Source organism: Haematobia irritans, chromosome 2, assembly GCF_050003625.1.
Source record: "Haematobia irritans isolate KBUSLIRL chromosome 2, ASM5000362v1, whole genome shotgun sequence".
Taxonomy (NCBI): Eukaryota; Metazoa; Arthropoda; class Insecta; order Diptera; family Muscidae; genus Haematobia; species Haematobia irritans.
In genome coordinates, this window is record NC_134398.1 from 70,465,252 (window position 1) to 70,488,774 (window position 23,523).

The following is a 23,523-nucleotide window of genomic DNA, read 5'->3' on the forward strand; positions in this document are numbered from 1 at the left end:
ACAACCGGATTGGATGAAATTTGCTTCTCTTGGAGACTTCGCAAGCCAAATCTGGGGATCGGTTTATAAAAGGCTATATTTAACTATGAACCGATGTGGACCAATTTTTGCATGGTTGTTAGAGACCATATACAAATATCATGTACCAAATTTCAGGCGGATCGGATGAAATTTGCTTCTCTTTGAGGCTCCGCAACCCAAATCTGGGGATCCGTTTATATGGGCGCTATATATAATTATGGACCGATGTGGATCAATTTTTGCACGGTTGTTAGAGACCATATACTAACACCATGTACCGATCCGGCTGAAATTTGCTTCTCTTCTAGGCTCCGCAAGCCAAATCTGGGGATCGATTTATATGGGGGATATATATAATTATGGACCGATGTGGACCAATTTTTGCATGGTAGTTAGAGCCCATATACCAACACCATATACCAAATTTCAGCCGGATCGGATGAAATATGCTTCTGTTAGAGGCTCCACAAGCCAAATCTGAGGGTCCCTTTATATGGGAGCTATACGTAAAAGTGGTCCGATATGGCCCATTTTCAATACCATCCGACCTACATCGATAACAACTAATTTTGACAAGTTTCAAGTCGATAGCTTGTTTCGTTCGGAAGTTAGCGTGATTTCAACAGACGGACGGACGGACGGACATGCTTAGATCGACTCAGAATTTCACCACGACCCAGAATATATATACTTTATGGGGTCTTAGAGCAATATTTCGATGTGTTACAAACGGAATGACAAAGTTAATATACCCCCATCCTATGATGGAGGGTACAAAAACGATTTGGAATCACTAAAAATGAAACGCCCGATTTTAAGCAAACTCGGTGAAATTCAACCATATATATGGTTGAGCGTTTACTTGAACTACGTTCATTTTGCGAAAAAAATTGTAAAACGCACAAAGATTTATATATACAAAATTCCACTTGGGCGTTTATGAAAGTATTTGTTGCGGTTCTGGGACCCGCCAAAGAGGCCACAATAAATTTGCAAGCCCCAAACTTGGTAATTGGAAATTTTTTCGGAACTTGGATAAAAATGAAACTGGAAATTTCTTCAGTGAGAGAAAGTATGGCGAAGGATTTTTGGCCAACCAGCAGTGATTTGCGTCCTTTATTTGGACCCGAGATACAAAAGCCTTCTAAAACAAGAATCAGTGATAAACGGAAAACAGTGACCTGGCGTCAAATACGACATCTAAACCCAACAACTCCGAATATTCCAAGTGAAAGGGCTGCAAGTACGAGTACTAACAATGATGGTACGTAATATTTAAACTAATAATATGTTAAGATACGTTTTCTTGTTATTGAAGATGACATTAAAGCTAAAATAAATGAGTTCTTTTATCGTGCTCGCATTTCGGCACAGAGCAGTGTTCTGCAATTTTGGGATGAACGTCGATGAATTTCGATGGCCAATAATGACAAGCGACTATACACTAACTGAGTGCAACTTTGTCGGGGTACTTCTAGATCCGATTAGACGATTACATAAATCGAGCTACTACACGCCAACATCAAGCTTCCCCATTGCGTGGGAAATGTGTACTATACGTCTTACTTTCCGGTTGTCTGGGATTCACGACTGTGGTATAACTGCCACAATTCATTTGGCACGTCGAGTAGAGGAAGTCATGATCAGTCTAACAGTCCAATTAATCGGTGTACCCATTAAAGAGAAACATAGACCGTAGGATTTGGCAAACTACGGTTTTTATATTCCGTACCCATCCAAGACTGTGTTGGGAGCTCATATACCTCGGCTTACTAGAATAGGACTCAAACGAATGTTTCGTCCAACGCACTATTTTCGGGAAATCAGTGGTTGGAGAAGTCGAAGCTGAACCAACCGAGGGCCAGTGTGTTAAGAATACTATCATTGAATTATAATCACCATATGAATTTACCAGTATTGAGTTAGAATTATTTAGACATAAGTCCCGGTTGTCAACCCAATGAATTTTAACTTTCTTTTACTAATTTGAGTTAATTGAATTACAGCTTAATGAACTAAGTGATGCAAGGTGGGCGGCAAGTCTACACGTTACGTCGACCACTAATTACTAGTCGATCGCTCTGGTTATCGATTATTGCGTGTGGACTTGTTAAGTTGAAATTATTGAACTTCTCAAATTGTTTTATTTTTATTCTCATTCTCGTTTTATTCGAAAAATTATTGCTGCCGTGAAACGACCATCCTCTTATTTTTATGTTAATAGAAGTTAACAATATTGAACCATATATTAGACTTACAGTGTAAATAAAGTCCCTTGTGAATTAAAGAGAACAAATTAAATCAATTGAGTACTCAATTTACATAGAAAGTAATATATTGGTGGTGACTTTAGTCTTTCGTACTGTTGCTGCTGCAGTTTTTTATATTTTCAATCTAGGCGACAAAAATTCATTTGCATAGGGTTGATATAAATTGACGAGTGCCGGTTCAATAATTGGTCAGTGTGACCAAGACAAGTGTTGGCCCAAACAAATGGAATAATTCAATATTTGTTCTATTCGCATTTAAAAATCACCTTGAAAGTCCAGGAATAATATATACATAGAAGTTGAAGAGTTTTTTGTACCAAAATTTATTTAGGCAAAGCCGACTATCGAAAACCTTTTTTCGTATAATTAGTTGATAGTTTTGCTGAAAGTAGAGGATGCTGATGAGGAATGTGGTAATTCCGAAACGGGCTTTCCCCAAATAAATTTGACAAATATGCTTTTCCTCTGTTGGTTAAGCTACTCTTGTAGTGTAGTCAACGTAATGGTTTTAAGCTGAATTCAAAACAACAAATATGTTTTTGCATCACATAATTACTGTTGTTGAAGAGTGGATCAACTACGACAATCCCATGATATGGCTGTCGCCGTCATGCCTAAACTTTGACGGCAAAGTGGAATATACATGGAAATTAATATGGTGGAATTAGCTGGGTTGCTGTTTGCAACCGAGTGATCACATTTTTGATCGCGATGACACTCGGTCACATTTGGAATAAATCCTCTATATAAGTTCAAGGGTCTATTATCTGTCTAAAATTAATTGGTGTGCCTTTAGATATTTTATATATTTTATCCAATCCCAGGATAACAGAGTTTATCTGAAGGTCCATCGCAAAAATTAAAAGATTTCAATAGGGTAGCACCCAATGTCCTTTTCTCCAACTTTTAAATTTATATGGACATATTTCTGTTGTTACTCGTACGTGGTCATCTCTTCGGGCAGGATAACTATGACAAAGTTACACATTTAAAAGAACTAAATTATGAATTTTTTTCCAACACGACAATAAGGACATCTAAACCAAACTAACACATGCATATACAAAACCCAAAATGGGAAGAGTAAAAACCATAAAATCCCCTTTTATCCTGCAAATACAAACAAAGCTTTTATGCTAGTTTCTTCTGAGTGTTATCTTTGAAATTTCCCGCTAGAAATAGTTAAGACGACGACAAAAAAACTGTCCACATTAGGGATTCGTTGCACAAAAGCACCGAATAAATCCTCTAGGGAGTACGTGTTTTCATTTTCATCTGCGTTCTATTTTTCCCCGCCGAAAACTTCGACACTTGTTTTAGGGTAGTATCACCCACCATCCTTATGTAGAATAGTACTAGGAATTGTGTGATAAAAATCTCTTTTTTTAGTATAAAATTTAAATGTTGAAAACTTATTTGAGCAAACATCTTCAGTGTCATGCTATTTTGTGCCCAACGGTCGCTCGCGTCCCCTCACCACTCTCCCAGCCATTGGAATAAAATAACCTTGAAGCTTTTCGTAAATATCATCTGTCGAAGAGTGTATGATTGTGTTCGTCGTTCGTGGTTTTTTGGGGGCGCTTATATTATACTCAAGCGTTTAAAATGCATTACACCATCTTCTACTTAACCTTTCCCTGATGCCTTCACAGTGCCTAGTATTTTACTTTGTGGAACACGGAAATCCTGAGGAATCCCTTTTATGGGAATGTTTGTGTGAAAAATGGAAATTCATTCAACTTTTGCCTTTTTAATGAATGCTTGACTTAGTTTGTTTTATCCTTGATTAATGATGAGGACCTTTCCATTGGTGCCAGAGGTGTTACTCTGTCAATATTCATGAAAATTTTGCCCGAAATTTTGGTAGGGGAAATGTGTGATAAGGCTGTTAGAAATTAAAGTTCAGTTTTTTTTCTTCTTCTTTTTTGAAACTTTTTGTGGGCAAAGACTTACCTTATTGAGGGTGTTAACTTTAAGTCATTATTCACGGTGTGGTTCCGCACGAATTCCTTTATCAATTGTGAAACTAGAACGAGATTACTTAATTGAAGTATGCTATTTCATTGGTTTGAAAGAGTCCCTTATTGCCAGGAATATTTAGATGCTTTTAAAAACCGCCAACATGAGGCAGAGGACATTCATTTGTATTTCTTATTATGTTGTTTTCTTTTGCAAATATTTTTATTGATTGAAATGGCAAAAATGTGTAGAAGTAATTTAAATTTCAGAAGCCATTTATTTTTGCTCGATATGGGCAACTATACACTGAAAGAAATATTGACTTAATATGAAATATCCTGCATCTAGACACGCAATTTACACATTGTTAAAGACATTTTTTTTAATAAAGAAATTTTAATTGAAAGAAAGCCCATAAATTTTAATTTAGATTTGTGTTTCTTTAAATCTATATTAAAAGTTAAATACACCGAAAAAAGCATGTCCAGTTCCACAGATTTTTTTTACAGTAATGATTTTGGTATTGAGTCCGAGCGAAAAAAGTGGAGTATTGAAATTATGATACAATTCTCTTTAACATTTGGGTTTGATTCTAGGAAACTATCAAAATCATTTAAAAACGTGTTAACAACAACTTAACATTCCAAATTCAGACTCTGCAAGTAGAATTTATGGTATGTTCAAGAACAAAGCGTCTTTAAAAAAAGGATTGAATAACATTTTATATTTTTGAACGATTTTTTGCTTTGTAGTCAAGACACCATAAGTCAACAAATTTAAATATGAATTCATTAATTTTGAAGTAAATATTTTTCAGAATTATTAAAGCAAACTTGACCTTAGTCAAACAAAACTTTCTTTCGTGTGAAAACACCCAGTTTAACTATAAGGACAAAACGACTTCAATGAAAAGTTTATCGACTTTTCAACAACGAAAAAAAATGTGTTACAGAAATGTGTCTTCTATTCTAAGCAAAATTCGCATTCGTATTTTAAAGACATGAACTAGTTGGTGTCATTTATTTTAATTTACCGTGTAATGGCTTTCTATTGCGTTTCCATACAGCCATATATTTTAGTCCTTAACTAGTTCTGTAAAATGGTTCAAATACACTCAAAAAAAAAAAAAAGAAATTGATAATTGAAAGTTGACTGCAAACATTTTGTAGTCTTGAAATACGTCCCCTATTTTTGAACGCATTTTGACTTTGTAGTGTCATAGGACGGAATTACTCCGTTCTATTATCAATTTTTACAATTTGAAAATGTATTTCGCTCCGACTGGGAGTTGAACTTGGTTTTATTGGCACCATAACAGAATGTCTTGACATACTCAGCCACAAACGTCACGGATAAGGACGAGAACGATTGTTGGCAAAAATATTCATTTTCCCAACGAAAAATTCATGGAAAATCCATAAATGTCATCTTTCATATGTAGCTACAATAATCACCTACACAATCATCAAACATCACAAACTTCATCATCGTCTTAAGCATACAAAGCTTAATAATCGAGTTTTGTTTACTTTGCTTGGCTGTCTACTTGCATAATCTGCGTATGCAGCTTCATTTGTAGTGAATGCATCCCCTGCCCTCTGCCAAGCAATAATGCGTGCGCAGGTAATTGACTGCAAGTGTTGACAACAGGAGTGGGTGGCGACGCACAAGCTACTAGTATAAAAACATAAAGAACTAAGTATCCTTAACATTGTAATAATTTTATAATCACTTTTTCTTACAGCAAATAAATAAATCGTGTTATTATTTTTAATTATTGAAATATTTGAATTTTTTAATTATTCTTTTCATTTCAAACTACGCAAGTTTTCTCAACAGCGATGGAATCTTAACATGTCCGCCATGCTTACAAAGCGTCATGGGTTTAATCCCAGTTTCGACCAAAAACACCAAAAAGTTTTTAGCGGTGGATTATCCCTTCCCAATAATGCTGGTGACATTTCAGTGTTTTAGTTTAGGGTGAAACTCCTTTCGAACTCATCTATAAAAAGGAGGTCTTTTGTCGTTGAGTTAAACATGGAATTGGGCAGCACTCATTGATAAGCGGGAAGTTCACCACCTGTGGTACCACAATGGACTGAATAGTCTAAATTAGCCTAAAAACGGGATGATACTCTACACTGAAAAAAAATATTGTCGTGAGTTCAAAGATTTTATGTCTTTAAAATACGAATACAAATTTCGCTTAGTATAGAGGACACATTTCTCTAATATAAAGTTTTTTTCCTTCTTCAAAAGTCGATAAACTTTTCAATGAAGTCGTATTGTCCTTATAATTAGTTGATTTCATTTAAAAATGGGTATCATAACATGAAAGAAAACATTGTTGGGCTAAGGCCAAGTTGACTTTAATAATTTAGAAAAATTCTTTAAAATTAATGAAATTGTCTTTAAGTTTGTTGTCTTTTTGCATCTTGACTACAAAGCAAAACATCGTCCAAATATAGGACGTGTTTTTCAACACTTTATTTGAAAGACTTTTTTTACTTGAAACATAGCATAATTTCTACTGGAAGTCGAGTCTAAATTTCAAAAATAAAGTTGTCGTTAACTCGTTTTTAAATGACTTTGATAGCATATGAAGAAAAAAAAAACTGAAAAAACGAAAAAATAAAATTTGCTTCCCAGAAGCAGTACACACAACCCAAATTTAAAAGGGAATTGTGTCTTAAAAGTGTCCTTACTTGTATTCTCCGCTTCTTTGGCTCGGAATCAATATCAAAATTTTTAGAGTAAAGACGAAATCTTTGGAACCAGGCATGCTTTTTTTTCAGTGTACCCAACCTAGCCTATTGATCATGAGGCATCAACACGTCAATTCAAATGTTTGTAATAAGTACGTAATCTGACACCTACAGCTTCTCTAGAACGCAGGTTGAAATATCACCGGATTTTTGTATTAATTATTTTTTAAAAGACTGCTTCTTTATGCTACACATAGTTTTATTTGGTAATTTCCAGTATATAATTTTGTACAAAAAGATTTCCTCCATTAACATTCAAGAAGAATTGAAAATTATTTTAATTTTAATAAATTTCTCAAGCGGCTTAGGTTAAAATCTTCGCTAGGGTAAAATTTTAATTTATTTGTTTTATTTCTTTATAGATTTCCTATTCATTTTTGCAACATTTGTCCAACATTTAATTTTTAGTTTAAAGCGGTCAAAGAGAGTAACATCTACGATTTATTTTAAAAGAACTTCATCGGAAGTAGAAACATGGAAAGAGGGTGCCCGGATGTGCTTAAAAAGTAAAATATTACTGAGAATTTTCGAAATCTCAGAAACCCGGGATTGAAAATATGGTAAAATGTTGTTCTGAAAAAAAAAAAACAAAAAACGTAATGCTACGGCTCCATACATTTTGCTAATACAAAGAAAAACAAAAAAGTCCGTAGTTAAACTAACGCTAAATTTAATTTATTCATATTGCAAAAAATTATTTGTTTGAAGTTAAATTTTATTACTTTTTTCGAAATTGTCCACAGCCTAACGAAAGTTTACTTTTCTTAAGTATGTCTCAAACATTTTATAAACTAAACGTGTGTATAAATTTCAATGACCGTACACATAAATTCAATATTAACGAAAGCAAAAGAAAATTTTCGTACGATTCCAAAAAATAGTAAGAATGAACTATGGTATGGTTAAAATGCTCATGATTTGGCGACAATGATTTCTTCTTTTATGAGAGGGTGCAATTTTGTGAATTGCAGTTAAAAACTACACCAGGACATTAAATTTTCCTAGGTTTAACAACGCTTTGTGAAAATCTCAAAATGTGGAGTACAATTTAAATAGTTATACTATAGGGTCAGATGTGGACACACTTTGTCCATCACAAAATATTTTTTTGAATGTATCCTCGGTCGAAATTTTCATACGGCGCCTAACATCTGGAGACTTTAAATTTTCCTAAAGAGTTATTTTTACCCTTTCATATATATCACACCCATTAGTAGTTTTTGTTCGATTTCATCTCACTGTGCGATGGGTGATATTAAAAACAACAACCTTTTTGTCAAGTTTAGCATATTTAACATATATTGAAACAAAAGCTGTTAACCCAAGTAGGGTTAATAGGCGATTAACGAAAATCGACTTTGAATATCTTACACTGAAAATAAATTCTCGTAATCCCTATGATTTTATGCCTTTAAACACGAAGCATAACTTTTTGCATAACATGAAATACGAATTTCTCTGATGCAAAGATTTTTACTTGGGCAAAATCATTGAAGGCATTTTGTCCTTACACGCAAAGAAAAAAAAACGTTTGGAAAACGTGTACCGAAAACGTTGTTCTTTTGTTAGAGTTTTTTGAATTTCTTCGAAAATTTTAAACTTTTATCACCAAAAAATTCGTTTGTTACAAAAGTTTTATTTTTTCAATAAAAAAATATTTTTGAACCAACAACACAGTCCATTTCGTTTATATCAAGCACTGTTCTTTTCTGACTTTAAGTCTTTAATAAGACACATTTTACAGTTCATAGTAAAAATTTAATATAGTAGTATGTAATGTTGAACATCTTTTCGGAATCTTTCGAACATAACAGGTTGGCTGATAAGTCCCCGGTCTGACACATAGATGGCATCGCTAGTATTAAATGCATATTATTTTCATATAGTACCAACCTTCAAATGATTAGTTTGTGAGATAAAGCGTCTTTTGTGAATAAACTTTTGTTACTGTGAAAAAAATAGAAAAAAGGAATTTCGTGTTTTGATAAAATACTGTTTTCTGAAGGGAAAAAATACGGTGGAAGCAAAAACAAAAACCACAAAATGATTTTGAATGACCGTAAAATGAAGTTGATCGAGATAGCAGAGGCCTTAAATATATCAAAGGAACGTGTTGGTCATATCATTCATCAATATTTGGATATGCGGAAGCTCTGTGCAAAATGGGTGCCGCGCGAGCTCACATTTGACCAAAAACGACAACGTGTTGATGATTCTGAGCGGTGTTTGCAGCTGGATGAAACATGGCTACATAACTACACTCCTGAGTCCAATCGACAGTCGGCTGAGTGGACGTGTTGGTCATATCATTCATCAATATTTGGATATGCGGAAGCTCTGTGCAAAATGGGTGCCGCGCGAGCTCACATTTGACCAAAAACGACAACGTGTTGATGATTCTGAGCGGTGTTTGCAGCTGGATGAAACATGGCTACATAACTACACTCCTGAGTCCAATCGACAGTCGGCTGAGTGGACAGCGACCGGTGATCCGTCTCCGAAGCGTGGAAAGACTCAAAAGTCCGCTGGCAAGGTAATGGCCTCTGTTTTTTGGGATGAGCATGGAATAATTTTTATCGATTATCTTGGGAAGGGAAAAACCATAAACAGTGACTATTATATGGCGTTATTGGAGCGTTTGAAGGTCGAAATCGCGGCAAAACGGCCCCATATGAAGAAGAAAAAAGTATTGTTCCACCAAGTCAACGCACCGTGCCACAAGTCATTGAGAACGATGGCAAAAATGCATGAATTGGGCTTCGAATTGCTTCCCCACCCACCGTATTCTCCAGATCTGGCCCCCAGCGACTTTTCTTGTTCTCAGACCTCAAAAGGATGCTCGAAGGGAAAAAATTTGGCTGCAATGAAGAGGTGATCGCCGAAACTGAGGCCTATTTTGAGGCAAAACCGATGGAGTACTACCAAAATGGTATCAAAAAATTGGAAGGTCGTTATAATCGTTGTATCGCTCTTGAAGGGAACTATGTTGAATAATAAAAACGAATTTTATATGGATAGTTAGCTATTGATGACAATAACAGCTACGTAGCTCAGTGGATAGTCTGCTGGCTTACAAATTGCAGGGTCCGCGGTTCGATTCTCCGTCCAGGCGAAAGGTAAAATTTTAAAAATTTATAAAATCGTATAATTTATTCTACATTGTTTGTATTACAGAAAAAGGCGCTAAGAACTAAAAAACCTCGTGGAAGTGAGAAAGATGTGAGGGAAAATGCAATTAGCCAGAAAAGATTGTTTTTTGAGTTAGTCTTTATGAAATTGTTTTTACATCCCGGAAAAGAGTAAACGTTTATCACAAACAGTATATACTTTTCTTCCAAATAAACTTCCTTACATGTGATGCGACTTTAAATGGTTATCAGCGATAAAGACTCATTTTATATGCAACATTTAAATTTAGAAATTTAATTTGCGGTTAACATGTTTATGAATGACTTTATTTTACACGAACACAAAAGATGAAAAAATTCGTGAATTGAAATTGGTTTCCCAGTATCAAGTAAGCAAAATCTTAATTTAAAAGTGAAATGCTTTTTAACGATCCTCGCTGTAAATCCTCGCTTCTTTGGCTCGCCATTAATTCCAAAATAATTAAAGACAAAACTTTGGAACTGGGTAAGCTTTTTTTCAGTGTAACCGAACGAAACCCAACCCAATCGTTTAGTTTCTTGAAATGCCCACTTAAATAAAAAACAATCAATGAATTGATTTGTATGTTAAGTGCATAGAAATATAGAATTTATTTACAGTTCATCTTCATAGTTTTTCCCTTATAGAACTATAGAGATTACAAATCCACATGTCGCTCTTTGGAATGATGGAGTGAGGCTATCAGGGATACAGGTACAAATTCATTAAAGTTTATAGCCTCAGGCTTGGCCAACAGATTACGGTTCTTATGGTAGTAGTTGGGATTTTCCTGCGGCTTTTGCCGTCGAACATCTTTTTCCGCCTCAACATCTTTGGCATCCGTCAGTAGCATACGATCGTCAGCATTGAAAAACCATTCCTGGTAAACTTCATTGGGATCCATTTGCCAAAACTTGTGAAATGATACTGGTGCTTCTTGTTTCAAACGTTCTGCTGGGTAGTCATTAGGCCGAGCCTATAGATGGAGTAGTAAAATGAAAAACGGGGGGCGGGAAGACAAAGAGAGGGAGAGAAAAAATAAGCAAGCAAACAGACATTAATGACACATGGCCCACATATAACGTCAAGTTGTGTGTATGAGTGTGTGGTTTTTTATATATCACTCTTGGCAAGTAAATAAAATTAAAGTATCCTACTTGATGGAAACGCGATGAATGGAGTGCTTTCAACTGGAGTGTGTGCAAACAGGAACCCAAAATCATATCGTCGGGCGCCGAGGGCGAAGGACAGCTACAGTGTTGCACAATCAATTGAAGAGCCGGCACCGACACTGCAATGCCACCACCCCCTGTTATGTAGTTGAAGCCATCGGGAGCATACAAGCGATAACCATAGCGTTCGCCCAGATAGATTTCATCCATTGAATTGTAACAGCCAAGTACTTGGCAAACACCTGAAACACTATTGAGGGTAGAAAAAAGCAGGAAGACAGAAGTGGCACATTAACACAAATAAAAAAGTCATCATCAGCAAGACGGAAGAGCAGGGAATTTTCATTCGTGGCATGTATAATGAGGTGGTGAACGACAATGTGTTTGTGTATGCAAATTTCTCGCCGCAATAAGCAAACCGATTCAAGCGGAGGATAATTTTATTAAATGTGTAGGTCACACTGTACATATAGTAGGTCGGAAGAATTCTATCCCACACCCTCCACCGGAAGATGCGTAGGAGAGGTATATTAACTTTGTCATTGTGCACACACAGAAAAAATATCACTAAAGTGTTCGAATTTAAAAAGTTGATTGAAATAAAAGAAAAGAAATCAATTAAAAATTTAACTGGCAAAATAAAATTTTAAACAAATTAAAAATTAAGTCAGTTAAGAAATTAATTAGAATAATCATTGTTCCTATAAATATAAAATAAAAACAAGTAAGTAAAATAGAAAGTTGGGCGGTGCCGACTATATCATACCCTAAACCACCTTTATTGAATTAGTAAACCTAAGCATTTGTGGGGTAACATTGATATAGGTATGGAAGATAAACTGCAGTTGCATATTTAAGAAAATTAAGGGGAACATGTTTATGGGTGCTTTGTATCAATCTGGCTATAGCTCATAGTCAGTGTTGCCAGGGAAAATGTTCGGTTTACCCTACAAGAACAAACAAAGTTCCCTACTTTCCCATACATTCCCAAACAATTTTCCCTACAATATTTTTCGTTAAATTTAAACAAATTTTACAAAAAAAGGGTTCTAATACTTTATTATCTTAAAACATGAATATGCAACGTTATATCTTAGAATATAAATTTGTATTACCACCACGGTTGCCACAGTTGGTACAATTATACCCAAAATAGTAATTTTTTGTTTGTTAAATCTCTATAAAAATAAAATTTTGGAAAAAGTTTTATATATCATTTCATTTCATTTCTTTATAAAATTTTTGTGAGAAATTTTTTATATAGAAATAATATTTTGAAAAAAAAAATTCTATAGAAGTACAATTTTGACAAAATTTATTTGACAAAAATTTCTATAGAAATATTTGTTTGTTAGATTTGTGGTAATCTTCAAATTTTGTTAGATTTTTTTTTGGCACGAGTGGTAAAGATCAAACCTTGCCGGCTTCTAATTTCCTCCTCTAGAGCCACCAAAATGTAAAATTTATAACAAATTTTGTTGAGTGAAAATGTCCCTAAATTGTAGCCATACGTCCCTACAAGGCGCTAAATATTAGAAAACCCCTACATATAGGGAATATATTGCACCTACGGAGTTAGTGTGCCACTAATATTGAGCCCATTATTAAAAAAGAGAAAATCGTTCAATTCGTGTGGGTAATAAATCCAAATTTCTAAAAATCGAGCCATATTCTTATGTAAAAGCTATAAGTACGTATAAATACGATCGGCTAGTACATCAAAATTTGAAATTTGAGTAACATTGGTTAATAAATTAGAGTACAATGGCCAAATTTGAGAAAATCGAGCAATGCATATATATATGGAAGCTATATCTAAATCTGAACCAATTTGCATAATATTTTGCAGGTTTGATTAACACCACAAAAGGTTACCTTTTGCAAGATTTGAGTAAGATCAGTTAAGAAATGAAGCCTGTATGGTCAAACATAAGGTTATTAAATATGGGCGAATTTTTTAAAATCGGGAGATACATATATGTGAGCTATATCTACATCTGAACCGATTTCGATAAAATTTTGCACATACAGTTAGTACTATGGAGCACTAGCACATCTAGACAACTTTGAGTAAGATCGGATAATAAATAAGGGTTCTATGGCCAAATTTGGGAAAATCGGGCTATACATATATATGGGAGCTATATCTCAATCTGAACCGATTTCGATGATTTTTTGCACATATAGTTAGCGCTATAGAAGATTACATTTAGCCGACTTTGAGTAAGATCGGTTGATAAATAAGGGTTTTGTGTCAAAATTTTGGAAAATCGTGACCCCATTTGTCGAAATCGGGCGATAGATATATAGGGGAGCTATATCTAAATTTGATCCGATTTCTTCCAAATTCAATAGCGTTCGTACTTGTGCCCAAAAAACTCCCTGTACCAAATTTCATCAAAATCTGTTAATAATTGCGACCGGAATCCTGTGAACAACAAATACATGGACAGACGGACGGACGGACACCAAGCGCTAGATCGACTCAGGAGGCGATTCTGAGTCGATCGGTATATATTTTATGGGGTCTAAAATCAATATTTCTGGTAGGCACATTTTTTGGCAGATCAAACTTATTATACCCTGACCACTAAGTGGTGTAGGGTATAATAAAAAAGGATATTTTCAATCAAAAATATAATTGAAAATTTTGCTATTAAAAATTAGTTTCTATAAATGAACGTATATAAATACATACGCCCGTCGATAAAAACCTAAGTATCCCTTAGTACATTTTTTAAAATTATAATTAAAACAAAAAAGTTATTAATTTTTATGTATATAAAACATAATATATCTTTATTATTTAACAAGTAAGGAAAGTCTAAATTGGCCGAGGTCGACTATATTGTACTCTGCACCATTGTGTACATTTACATTTTAGATACCATGTCAAATCCTTCAAAATTGTCGGGATCCATGTATAGGGGTTTAAGTTCTTATATTTAAATCTGAACTAAAATTTAAACCAGCTAATGCTCTAGGATAATGCACGAAAAAATTGGGAAATATTTAAATCTAAAGCCATTTTTTTTTATAAAATTTCATTTTACAAGGATATGGGCTATTCTGGCCATATTTGCCTAAATTGGAAGAATATATTTTATATATTTATTGAAAAGGATCTAACAACAAAGATTTTCGATCTAGGAAGAAAATCTATATAGGGTTTTATCTAAAGTAGAATCGATTTGGATCAAGATCATTCGGAGTACCGTATTTCCTTAATTCAGGGGTAAATATATCCAAACGATTTTACCAAATTTTGATATTGTTAAAATGTTAACTATACTCTCTTTTCAAAATTTCAAGTAAATCGGAGTGAAATTTTACCCTCCGGAGGTCATATGAATCTAAGTCGGGCGTAAAACATTTATGGGAGCTATAGCAAATTTGAACCGTTTTCCACCAAGCATAGCTAGAATGTTAATTTTATTCCCTTAACACCATTCACTCAGTATCCTAATGGTTTCGTCACGCAGTTTAAACTTGTGGATCGCTAGGAGCATACAGAAATTAATTGATCCAATTATTTTTTTTTATTGAAATGTCTTCAATCACGAAAATAATAGTATCACAGTTTTAATTGAGCATAAAATATAATTCAATAAAAAATTTAATGATTTCATAGCAAATGTCAATTATTTTTTAAAATTAAATTAAAAATTTAATTGGTGTTGATTGCAAAACTCAATTTTTTTGTAATCAAAAATTTAAATATTTTCAATCATTGACTTAATGGTTTTACTTTTATTAAAAAGTTAATTGTTTCAATTAATTATACCCTGAGCCACACTGTGGAACAGGGTATTATAAGTTAGTGCCTATGTTTGCAACACACAGAAGGAGACGAGATAGACAAATGGTGTCTTTGGCAATAATGCTCAGGATGGGTCCCTGAGTCGATCTAGCCATGTCCGTCTGTCCGTGAACACATTTTTGTAATCAAAGTCTAGGTCGCAATTTAAGTCCAATCGACTTCGCACAAGTATGTGTTTTGGCTCAGAATATAACCCTATTGATTTTGGAAGAAATCGGCTCAGATTTAGATATAGTTCCCATATATATCTATCGGCCGATATGGACTTATATGGCCCCCAGAAGCTAGAGTTTTAGCCCAACTTGGTTGAAATTTTGCGCTAGGAGTGCAATTAGTAGTATAGTCAAGTGTGCTAAATTTTCTTGAAATCGGTTCAGATTTAGATATAGCTCCCATATATATCTTTCGCCCGATATGGACTTATATGGCCCCAGAAGCCAGATTTTTGGCCGAATTTGGTTGAAATTTTGCACTAGGAGTACAATTAGTAGTATAGTCAAGTGTGCAAAATTTGATTGAAATCGGTTCAGATTTAGATATAGCTCCCATATATATGTTTTTCTGATTTGGGCAAAAATGGCCAAAATACTCTCATTTTCCTTATAAAATCGCCACTGCTAAATCGAAAACTTGTACAAACGACTCAAATTTTCCTTTATTTCTAATACATATCTATCGACCAATAAATCATAAATACACTTTTACGAAGTTGCCTCAAAATGTGTTCCACCTCAGCGCATTCGCCGACTTAAATGTAAAATATATAAGTATTGTAGAACTCTGTCCAGATCTGGTCAGATATATAGAATATATGTGTATGGGTACATATAACATCCAACACATTGGACTGATTTGATATGGTATCGAAAATGTGGATTTACAAAGTGGTGCAGGTTATATTATAGTCGGCTCCGCCCGACTTTAGACTTTTCTTACTTGTTTTTTAATTGAAAAAGTTTTCAATTTCAATCAACTTTTAATTTAATATTTTTTAGTGACATATTTTTCTGCGTACTAACAGATCCTAGGCCACCTAGAATAAATAAAGGTAATGAATGATATGTCCTTGTGACAAGACCTTTTAGAAAACAAGTGAGCAAGGTTTTTTTATTTCATTTATTATTTATTACAATTAATAAAAAAAACTGTAATAAACAAGTAAGTTAGGTAGAAAGTCTTCAACAAAAGATATTTTCATTAAAATTTAGCCAACGATTTTTTTTTCATTTGCATACACTAATAAAAAAGTTTCGTTACATAAACGAAATGTGTCGTTAAAAGTCAGCCGATGAAACAAATTCATTAATACAACGAATGTTTTCGTTAATATAACGAATTTTCTGCAAATAAACGTAACATTTCGTACTATTAGCGAATATTTTCATTGTATTAATGGAAATGTTTCGTTATATCAATGAAAATTTTTCGTTGGCCGACTTTTAATGAAATTTTCTTTATGTGTAACAAAAAATTTGGATTTCATATCGGAATCGCCTATTGGAAGTTTATTCAAATGCAGTGACAAAAGATGGGAGAAAATATGTAATTTGTTCTTATTTTTAATCTGAAGGATTTGTTTTGAGACCTTTCCAGTTCTTGTTTATGTGCTCTCGGATTGTTCTGGTACACTAATAGAAAAAAAGTCGTTATATTAACGAAATGTGTCATTAAAAGTGAGCCAATGAAACAAATTCGTTGATACAACGTAGGCATCCAGTTTCTCCTGAACTTTGGTTTTAAAGTATGCATATCGACATGAATTCTTGTGTAAAAGATTTGGACACAGGATTGTTTTTCTATTAAGCTTCCAGCAAAAAAAGCGTCGCCAAAAAAGTAATGAAAATGTTCTTTTTGGATCCGGAAGTGGTGCAAAATTGACGCAGAAGCGATGAATTTAACATGGGCTTGTCATAGGACGGAAGTCCTCCATTTCAACAGCCGTTGCACTGAATTTCCATCACTTCTTTAGGTGTGATCCGAATTCAATGGTTTGGATGTAAATTAAAAAATTCTGTGATATTTTGTCAAATAAATAATTTTTATAATTTTTTAATGGATTCTAACGCTTGTCGGAAACGTTTGACCTCAAATATTTTCAAAAATTCACAGTTTTTTCAGATTGGATTTGGCATTTTTTTCGACAAAATTTAAATTATTTGTGCCGTTTTATGAATTCTTACTCTGTTTTTAACCTATTTGAAGCCAAAAAAGTTAAAATTACCAATTAAAAGTATGAAAAAACCAAGTTATAAAAAATTGAATTAAAAGAACTTCCTGGGTAGTTAAAACAAAGAACATCATTGGGAGTGCATTTCTGGAAGTGCTTTTAAATTTGTGCCTTTGGAAGAACTTCCAAATTTTTTTGCTGGGCAGGTTTAATTTCCTGCCAACAAAGCGATATCTTTCGTTTCAAAGGAAAGTAATAGTATTTTGTACGAGTATTTTGTTGCGGTCGGTTAATTTCCCTATTAATATAGCTTTAATTATATTAATATAACTTTACACAAGCAAAAATTATGGCTTAAAATTTTAATTTTCTTCTGTGTCTCTTTGCTTGCACTAAACCACTGTGACTTCCTCCATATTGAACATACAAGGACGAGTTGACCGGAAAGAGTTGGTGAACTTGTTGCCGACCATAATCAAATAAACATTTTCGCCTTAATCATTGATACTAACAACTTAACTTGCACTGGCCTACAACCCGAAAAGCGGAACCGCAAAATAAAGACAAAAATTGCAATAAAATGCATCTGCACAGACACTTGTACCATCCTGAATTTTTTGCGATATGTATTTCCATATTAAAATCAATGGAGCAAATACGCTTAATCCATACCAGATAAATTGAAATTTTAATTGAAAAATATTACATATATCATTTTTATTTTTCGATGAAATGCAATGTAACATATATTGGAGGCATTCGGTCCTACAGTAAATGAATTAGTTTCATAAGGGATAACAAGATGCTGTTTTGTTAAACAATTGAAAAGGAGTTCGGCCGAGCCATGGCACCCTAACACATACAAATTTACAATCGATACCTACTATTAAAGATGTTAAGGCAGAGACACAATGAAAAAAGCAGATCTAGGCTTTTGCTTTTTTTCTTTGCTTTAAACCCGCTGTAGTTTTTCCAACACACATAGAAAAGCACAATTCTCGCTTCATAAACATAAACAAACTTATATTTCTAGCTTATATTTATTGTGCGTGCCCTCATATAATTATAAACATTTCAACTTTTTTCGAAGCAAAGAAATAAGAATTAAGCTGTTCATTGTGTGTAGGCCTTTAGTGTTTGCACTAGGGGTTTTTTCCCGGGAATTTGCTATTTTTTCCGCTCCCGCTTTCCCTTCTTTACAATATTTCATATATAATAGAGGGTTTTATATGGCAAATGACAGTTGAAATCTAGTTAAAGTGGATTTTGGAAGTGTAATGTGAATGATAGTGAAATCGAAATAAGTTTCTTTCATTTCCAAACAGTTTTTTAATGTTACAAAAAATCTCACTAGTTATATTAAAAGTGTTTTTCCGAAAACTACACTGAAAGAAAACATTGTGAAATTTTTTTGTATTAAAAAATATTTCATATTTTAGTATGATTTTTATGGCTGATGTACGAGATCAACATTATATATATTGTTAGTTGTCCAGACAACGCCTTAAAATCGTAGCTTTAGGTGATTTCTAAATTATTCAACTGTGTAAATGTATGCCGGGAATGGAAAAAGTCCGGGAAAAAGAAAACCCTAGTGTGTACACTTTTTCATTAGGCTCAGAAACGTTAACAGCCTGTTTAAGTTAATATAGTCGAGTTTCGGCAGTTCTCTAATGCAAAGAAAACGGATTTTTTAAAATGTATGATAAAACTGACTGATTAATCGAGGTATTGCCCATCGCTGGCCACAACTTTTCCCTATCTTTCTGGCAACATCCGGATAGCGCGACGAAAAACGACAGGTATTTGAACTCACTGCCTGTTCATGAAACACAAAATCGACTCGATACGAATCGTTCGTCTACATTGAAACTAAAATAACTTTAGATACATTTGCTAGAAAATCCTGAAATTTGTCATGAACTCATTATTTATGATTTACTATCGAACACCGAAACAATTAGGATTCACAAACTCTGGTTTTTGTGATATCAATATGGGATTTTTGACGAATCGTTCGTCTCAAGGCGAACGAAAATTCCATGAAATGCTGATCAGTCAAGCCATTCGCCATCTATCTGAACAAGTTGTAATCAGAAGGAACAATGTTTAAGCTATAAACAAAGCTCCTGTGATACTTTCACTCGGTTGCAGCAGTTGGTCTCATCAAATACACAGCATAAATTTCATTCCATGGATGTTCGGCTTCCCCGTCGATGGTGAGGCCGATCGGGGAAACCGTATCATTTGTTCGCTTGGAATTATCGCAGTGCATCCAACTCAATAACGACCTTTTCTTTTTGACTTTTGAGCAGCTGTTCGCAAGCTTTTCGTAAATACGAAAAAAAAATTGACAATATTTTGTATAGAAATAGAATTTTGGCAAAATTTTCAATAGAAATACAATTTTGACAACATTTTCAATAAATTCAATATGTTTAAAAATTTTGATTTTCGTGTTAGGTCATTTAATAAAAAATATTGATAAAAAATGAAATTGGTGATTTTTAAATTTCTTTATTCAAATGATCTTCCCAGGCACAACTTTTAAAGAAATGCAAAGGTTTAAAAAAGAGAGTACATTCGTCCTATGAGAAGCCTTGCAAAATTCATTGGAGACGATCCCAATTTGCACTACTTCCGGATCACAAGATGGAGATCAATCTACTTTTTTGGAAGCTCCCTTTCCAACACTTATATTTAAGACATTTTGCTGCAAGCAAGCAAATGGAATAACTTTTTGGAAACTAAACAAGTAAGTAAAGTATGGTTCTAAGTACAAAATGGTTCTAAGTACTTTATTATCTTAAAATATGAATATGCAACGTATATAACTTAGAACATAAATTTGTATTACCACCACGGTTGCCACAATTAGTAACCTTTTTTGTTAAATCTCTATAAAAATAAAATTTGGAAAAAGTTTCTATAAACAAATTTTTGTGAGAAATTTTTCTATAGAAATAAAATTTTGACAATAAATTCTATAGAAATAAAATTTTTAGAAAAATTCCACAGAAATAAAATTTTGAGAAAATTTTTATAGAAATAATATTTTAAAAAAAATTTCTATAGAAATACAATTTTGACAAAATGTTCTATAGAAATAAAATGTTGACAAAATTTTCTACAGGAATAAAGTTTACCACACATTATCAAAGATCAAGCTTTGCCGGCTTCTAATTTCCTCCTCTAGAGCCACCAAAATGTAATTATTACAAATTGTGTTGAGTGAAAATGTCCTACATTGTGGCCCTACGTCCCTACAAGACGCTAAATATTAGAAAACCCCTACATATAGGGAATTTCCCCTACTTCTAGCAACACTGGCTGTGTTGATATTGCACCTACGGAGTTAGGATGCCACTAATATTGAGCCCATTATTAAACAAGTATAAACAGCCGTAAGTTCGGCCAGGCCGAATCTTATGTACCCTCCACCATGGATTGGGTAGAAACTTCTACGAAAGACTGTCATCCACAATCGAATTACTTGCACGCAGAGAAGGAATATGATCACCTCAAACATGTTTCAAGAGCAAAATGTTATTTTTGTATGGTAACCATGTAACATGTTTGTCACTAAAATGTTATTTTCTCGTCAAATATAACCTGCTTGCCGAAATCAGGTGCATGCTTTCCGAGAAAATAACACGGTTGCGAAAACCATGTTACATGGTCACCACCCAAAAATAACATTTTGCTCTTAAAACAGGTTTGAGGTGGTCATATTCCTTCTCTGGGTGTGGGTTGTGGTATCTTAAATCGTTTTCTAAATTGTGAGTTAGTCCATACGTGGTATACATTAGACAAAATAAAAAGTATGTGTAGATAAGTCTACAAATAATTACGAATCGATATGGGCTATTGCACGGTACGTAGGGAGCCAGAATTGAAATATGGGGGTTGCTTATATGGGGACTATATACAATTATTCTTGATTGATGATATTGATGGACTAATTGTTGTGTGATTGGGGATCGATTTATCTGAGGGCTATATATAACTATATAGATATGGACCTAGTGAGGCATGGTTGTTAACGGTCATATAAATACTAGCACAATGTACCAAATTTCAACTGACTCGGATGAAATTTGCTCCTCCAAAAGGCTCCAAAACCAAATCTCGGGATCGGTTTATATGGGGGCTATATATGATTATGGACTGATATGGACCACTTTTGGCATGGTTGTTAAATATCATATACTACCACCACGTACAAAATTTCAACCAGATCGGATGAATTTTGCTTTTCCAAAAGGCACCGGAGGTCAAATCTGGGGATCGGTTTATATGGGTGCTATATATAATTATGGGCTGATATGAACTAATTCCTGCATGGTTGTTAGATACCATATACTAACATCACGTACCAAATTTCAACCGAATCGGATGAATTTTTCTCTTCCAAGGGGCTCCGGAGATCAAATCTGGGGATCGGTTTATATGGGGGCTATATATAATTATGGACCGATTTCGACCAATTTTTGCATGGGAGTTTGAGGCCATATATTAACACCACGTACCAAATTTCAACTGAATCAGATGAATTTTGGTCTTCCAAGAGGCTCCGGAGGTCAAATCTGGTGATCGGTTTATATGGGGGCTATATATAATTATGGACCGATGTGGACCAATTTTTCATGGTTGTTAGAGACTATATACTAACACCATGTACCAAATTTCAGCCGGATCGGATGAAACTCGCTTCTCTTAGAGGCCTCGCAATCCAAATCGGGGGATCGGTTTATATGGGGGCTATATATACTTATGAACCGATGTGGACCAATTTTTGCATGGTTGTTAGAGACCATATACTAACACCATGCACCAAATTTCAGCCGGATCGGATGAAACTCGCTTCTCTTAGAGGCCTCGCAAACCAAATCGGGGGATCGGTTTATATGGGGGCTATATATAATTATGGACCGATGCGGACCAATTTTTGCATGGTTGTTGGATACCATATACTAACACCATGTCCCAAATCCAAATCGGGGGATCGGTTTATATGGGGGCTATATATACTTATGAACCGATGTGGACCAATTTTTGCATGGTTGTTAGAGACCATATACTAACACCATGCACCAAATTTCAGCCGGATCGGATGAAATTTGCTTCTCTTAGATGCCTCGCAAGCCAAATCGGGGGATCGGTTTATATGGAGGCTATACATAATTATGGACCGATGTGGACCAATTTTTGCATGGTTGTTAGAGACCATATACTAACACTATATACCAAATTTCAGCCGGATCGGATGAAATTTGCTTATCTTAGAGGCCTCGCAAGCCAAATCGGGGGATCGGTTTATATGGGGGCTATATATAATTATGGACCGATGTGGACCAATTTTTGCATGGTTGTTAGAGACCATATACTAACACTATGTACCAAATTTCAGCCGGATCGGATGAAATTTGCTTCTCTTAGAGGCCTCGCAAGCCAAATTTGGGGGTCCGTTTATATGGGGGCTATACGTAAAAGTGGACCGATATGGCCCATTTGCAATACCATCCGACCTACATCAATAACAACTACTTGTGCCAAGTTTCAAGTCGATAGCTTGTTTCGTTCGGAAGTTAGCGTGATTTCAACAGACGGACGGACATGCTCAGATCGACTCAGAATTTCACCACGACCCAGAATATATATACTTTATGGGGTCTTAGAGCAATATTTCGATGTGTTACAAACGGAATGACAAAGTTAATATACCCCCCATCCTATGGTGGAGGGTATAAAAAGAGAAAATCGTTCAATTAGTGTGCGTAATAAATCCAAATTTGTAAAAATCGAGCAATATTCTTATGTAAGAGCTACAAGTACGTATAAGTACGATCGGCTAGTACATCAAAATTTGAAGTTTGAGTAACATTGGTTAATAAATAAGAGTACTATGGCCAAATTTGGGAAAATCGAGCAATACATATATATGGAAGCTATATCTAAATCTGAACCAATTTGCATAATATTTTGCGGGTTTGATTAATACCACAAAAGGTTACCTTGTGCAAGATTTGAGTATGATCAGTTAAGAAATGAGGCCTGTATGGTCAAACATAAGGTTATTAGGGGCGAATTTTTCAAAATCGGGTGATACATATATGGGAGCTATATCTACATCTGAACCGATTTCGATGAAATTTTGCACATATAGTTAGTACTATAGAGGACTAGATCTAGCCAAATTTAA

At 34.4% G+C, this 23,523-nt stretch overlaps 1 protein-coding gene across 5 annotated transcripts in view; it reads right to left on the reverse strand.

The window, feature by feature from the left end:
• Positions 1 to 10,741: 10,741 nt before the first annotated feature.
• The window catches only part of LOC142225472 (beta-1,3-glucosyltransferase), a 68,554-nt gene continuing 55,772 nt past the window's right edge, over positions 10,742 to 23,523 (reverse strand). For all 5 annotated transcript variants that reach the window (XM_075295242.1, XM_075295241.1, XM_075295240.1 and 2 more), the window contains exons 8-9: positions 11,320 to 11,584; positions 10,742 to 11,138 (exon numbers count right to left, since the gene is read on the reverse strand). In XM_075295242.1, the coding sequence (XP_075151357.1) occupies positions 10,821 to 11,138; positions 11,320 to 11,584 (583 nt within the window). In that variant the 3' untranslated portion in view covers positions 10,742 to 10,820. The remainder of the gene's footprint in view (positions 11,139 to 11,319; positions 11,585 to 23,523) is intronic.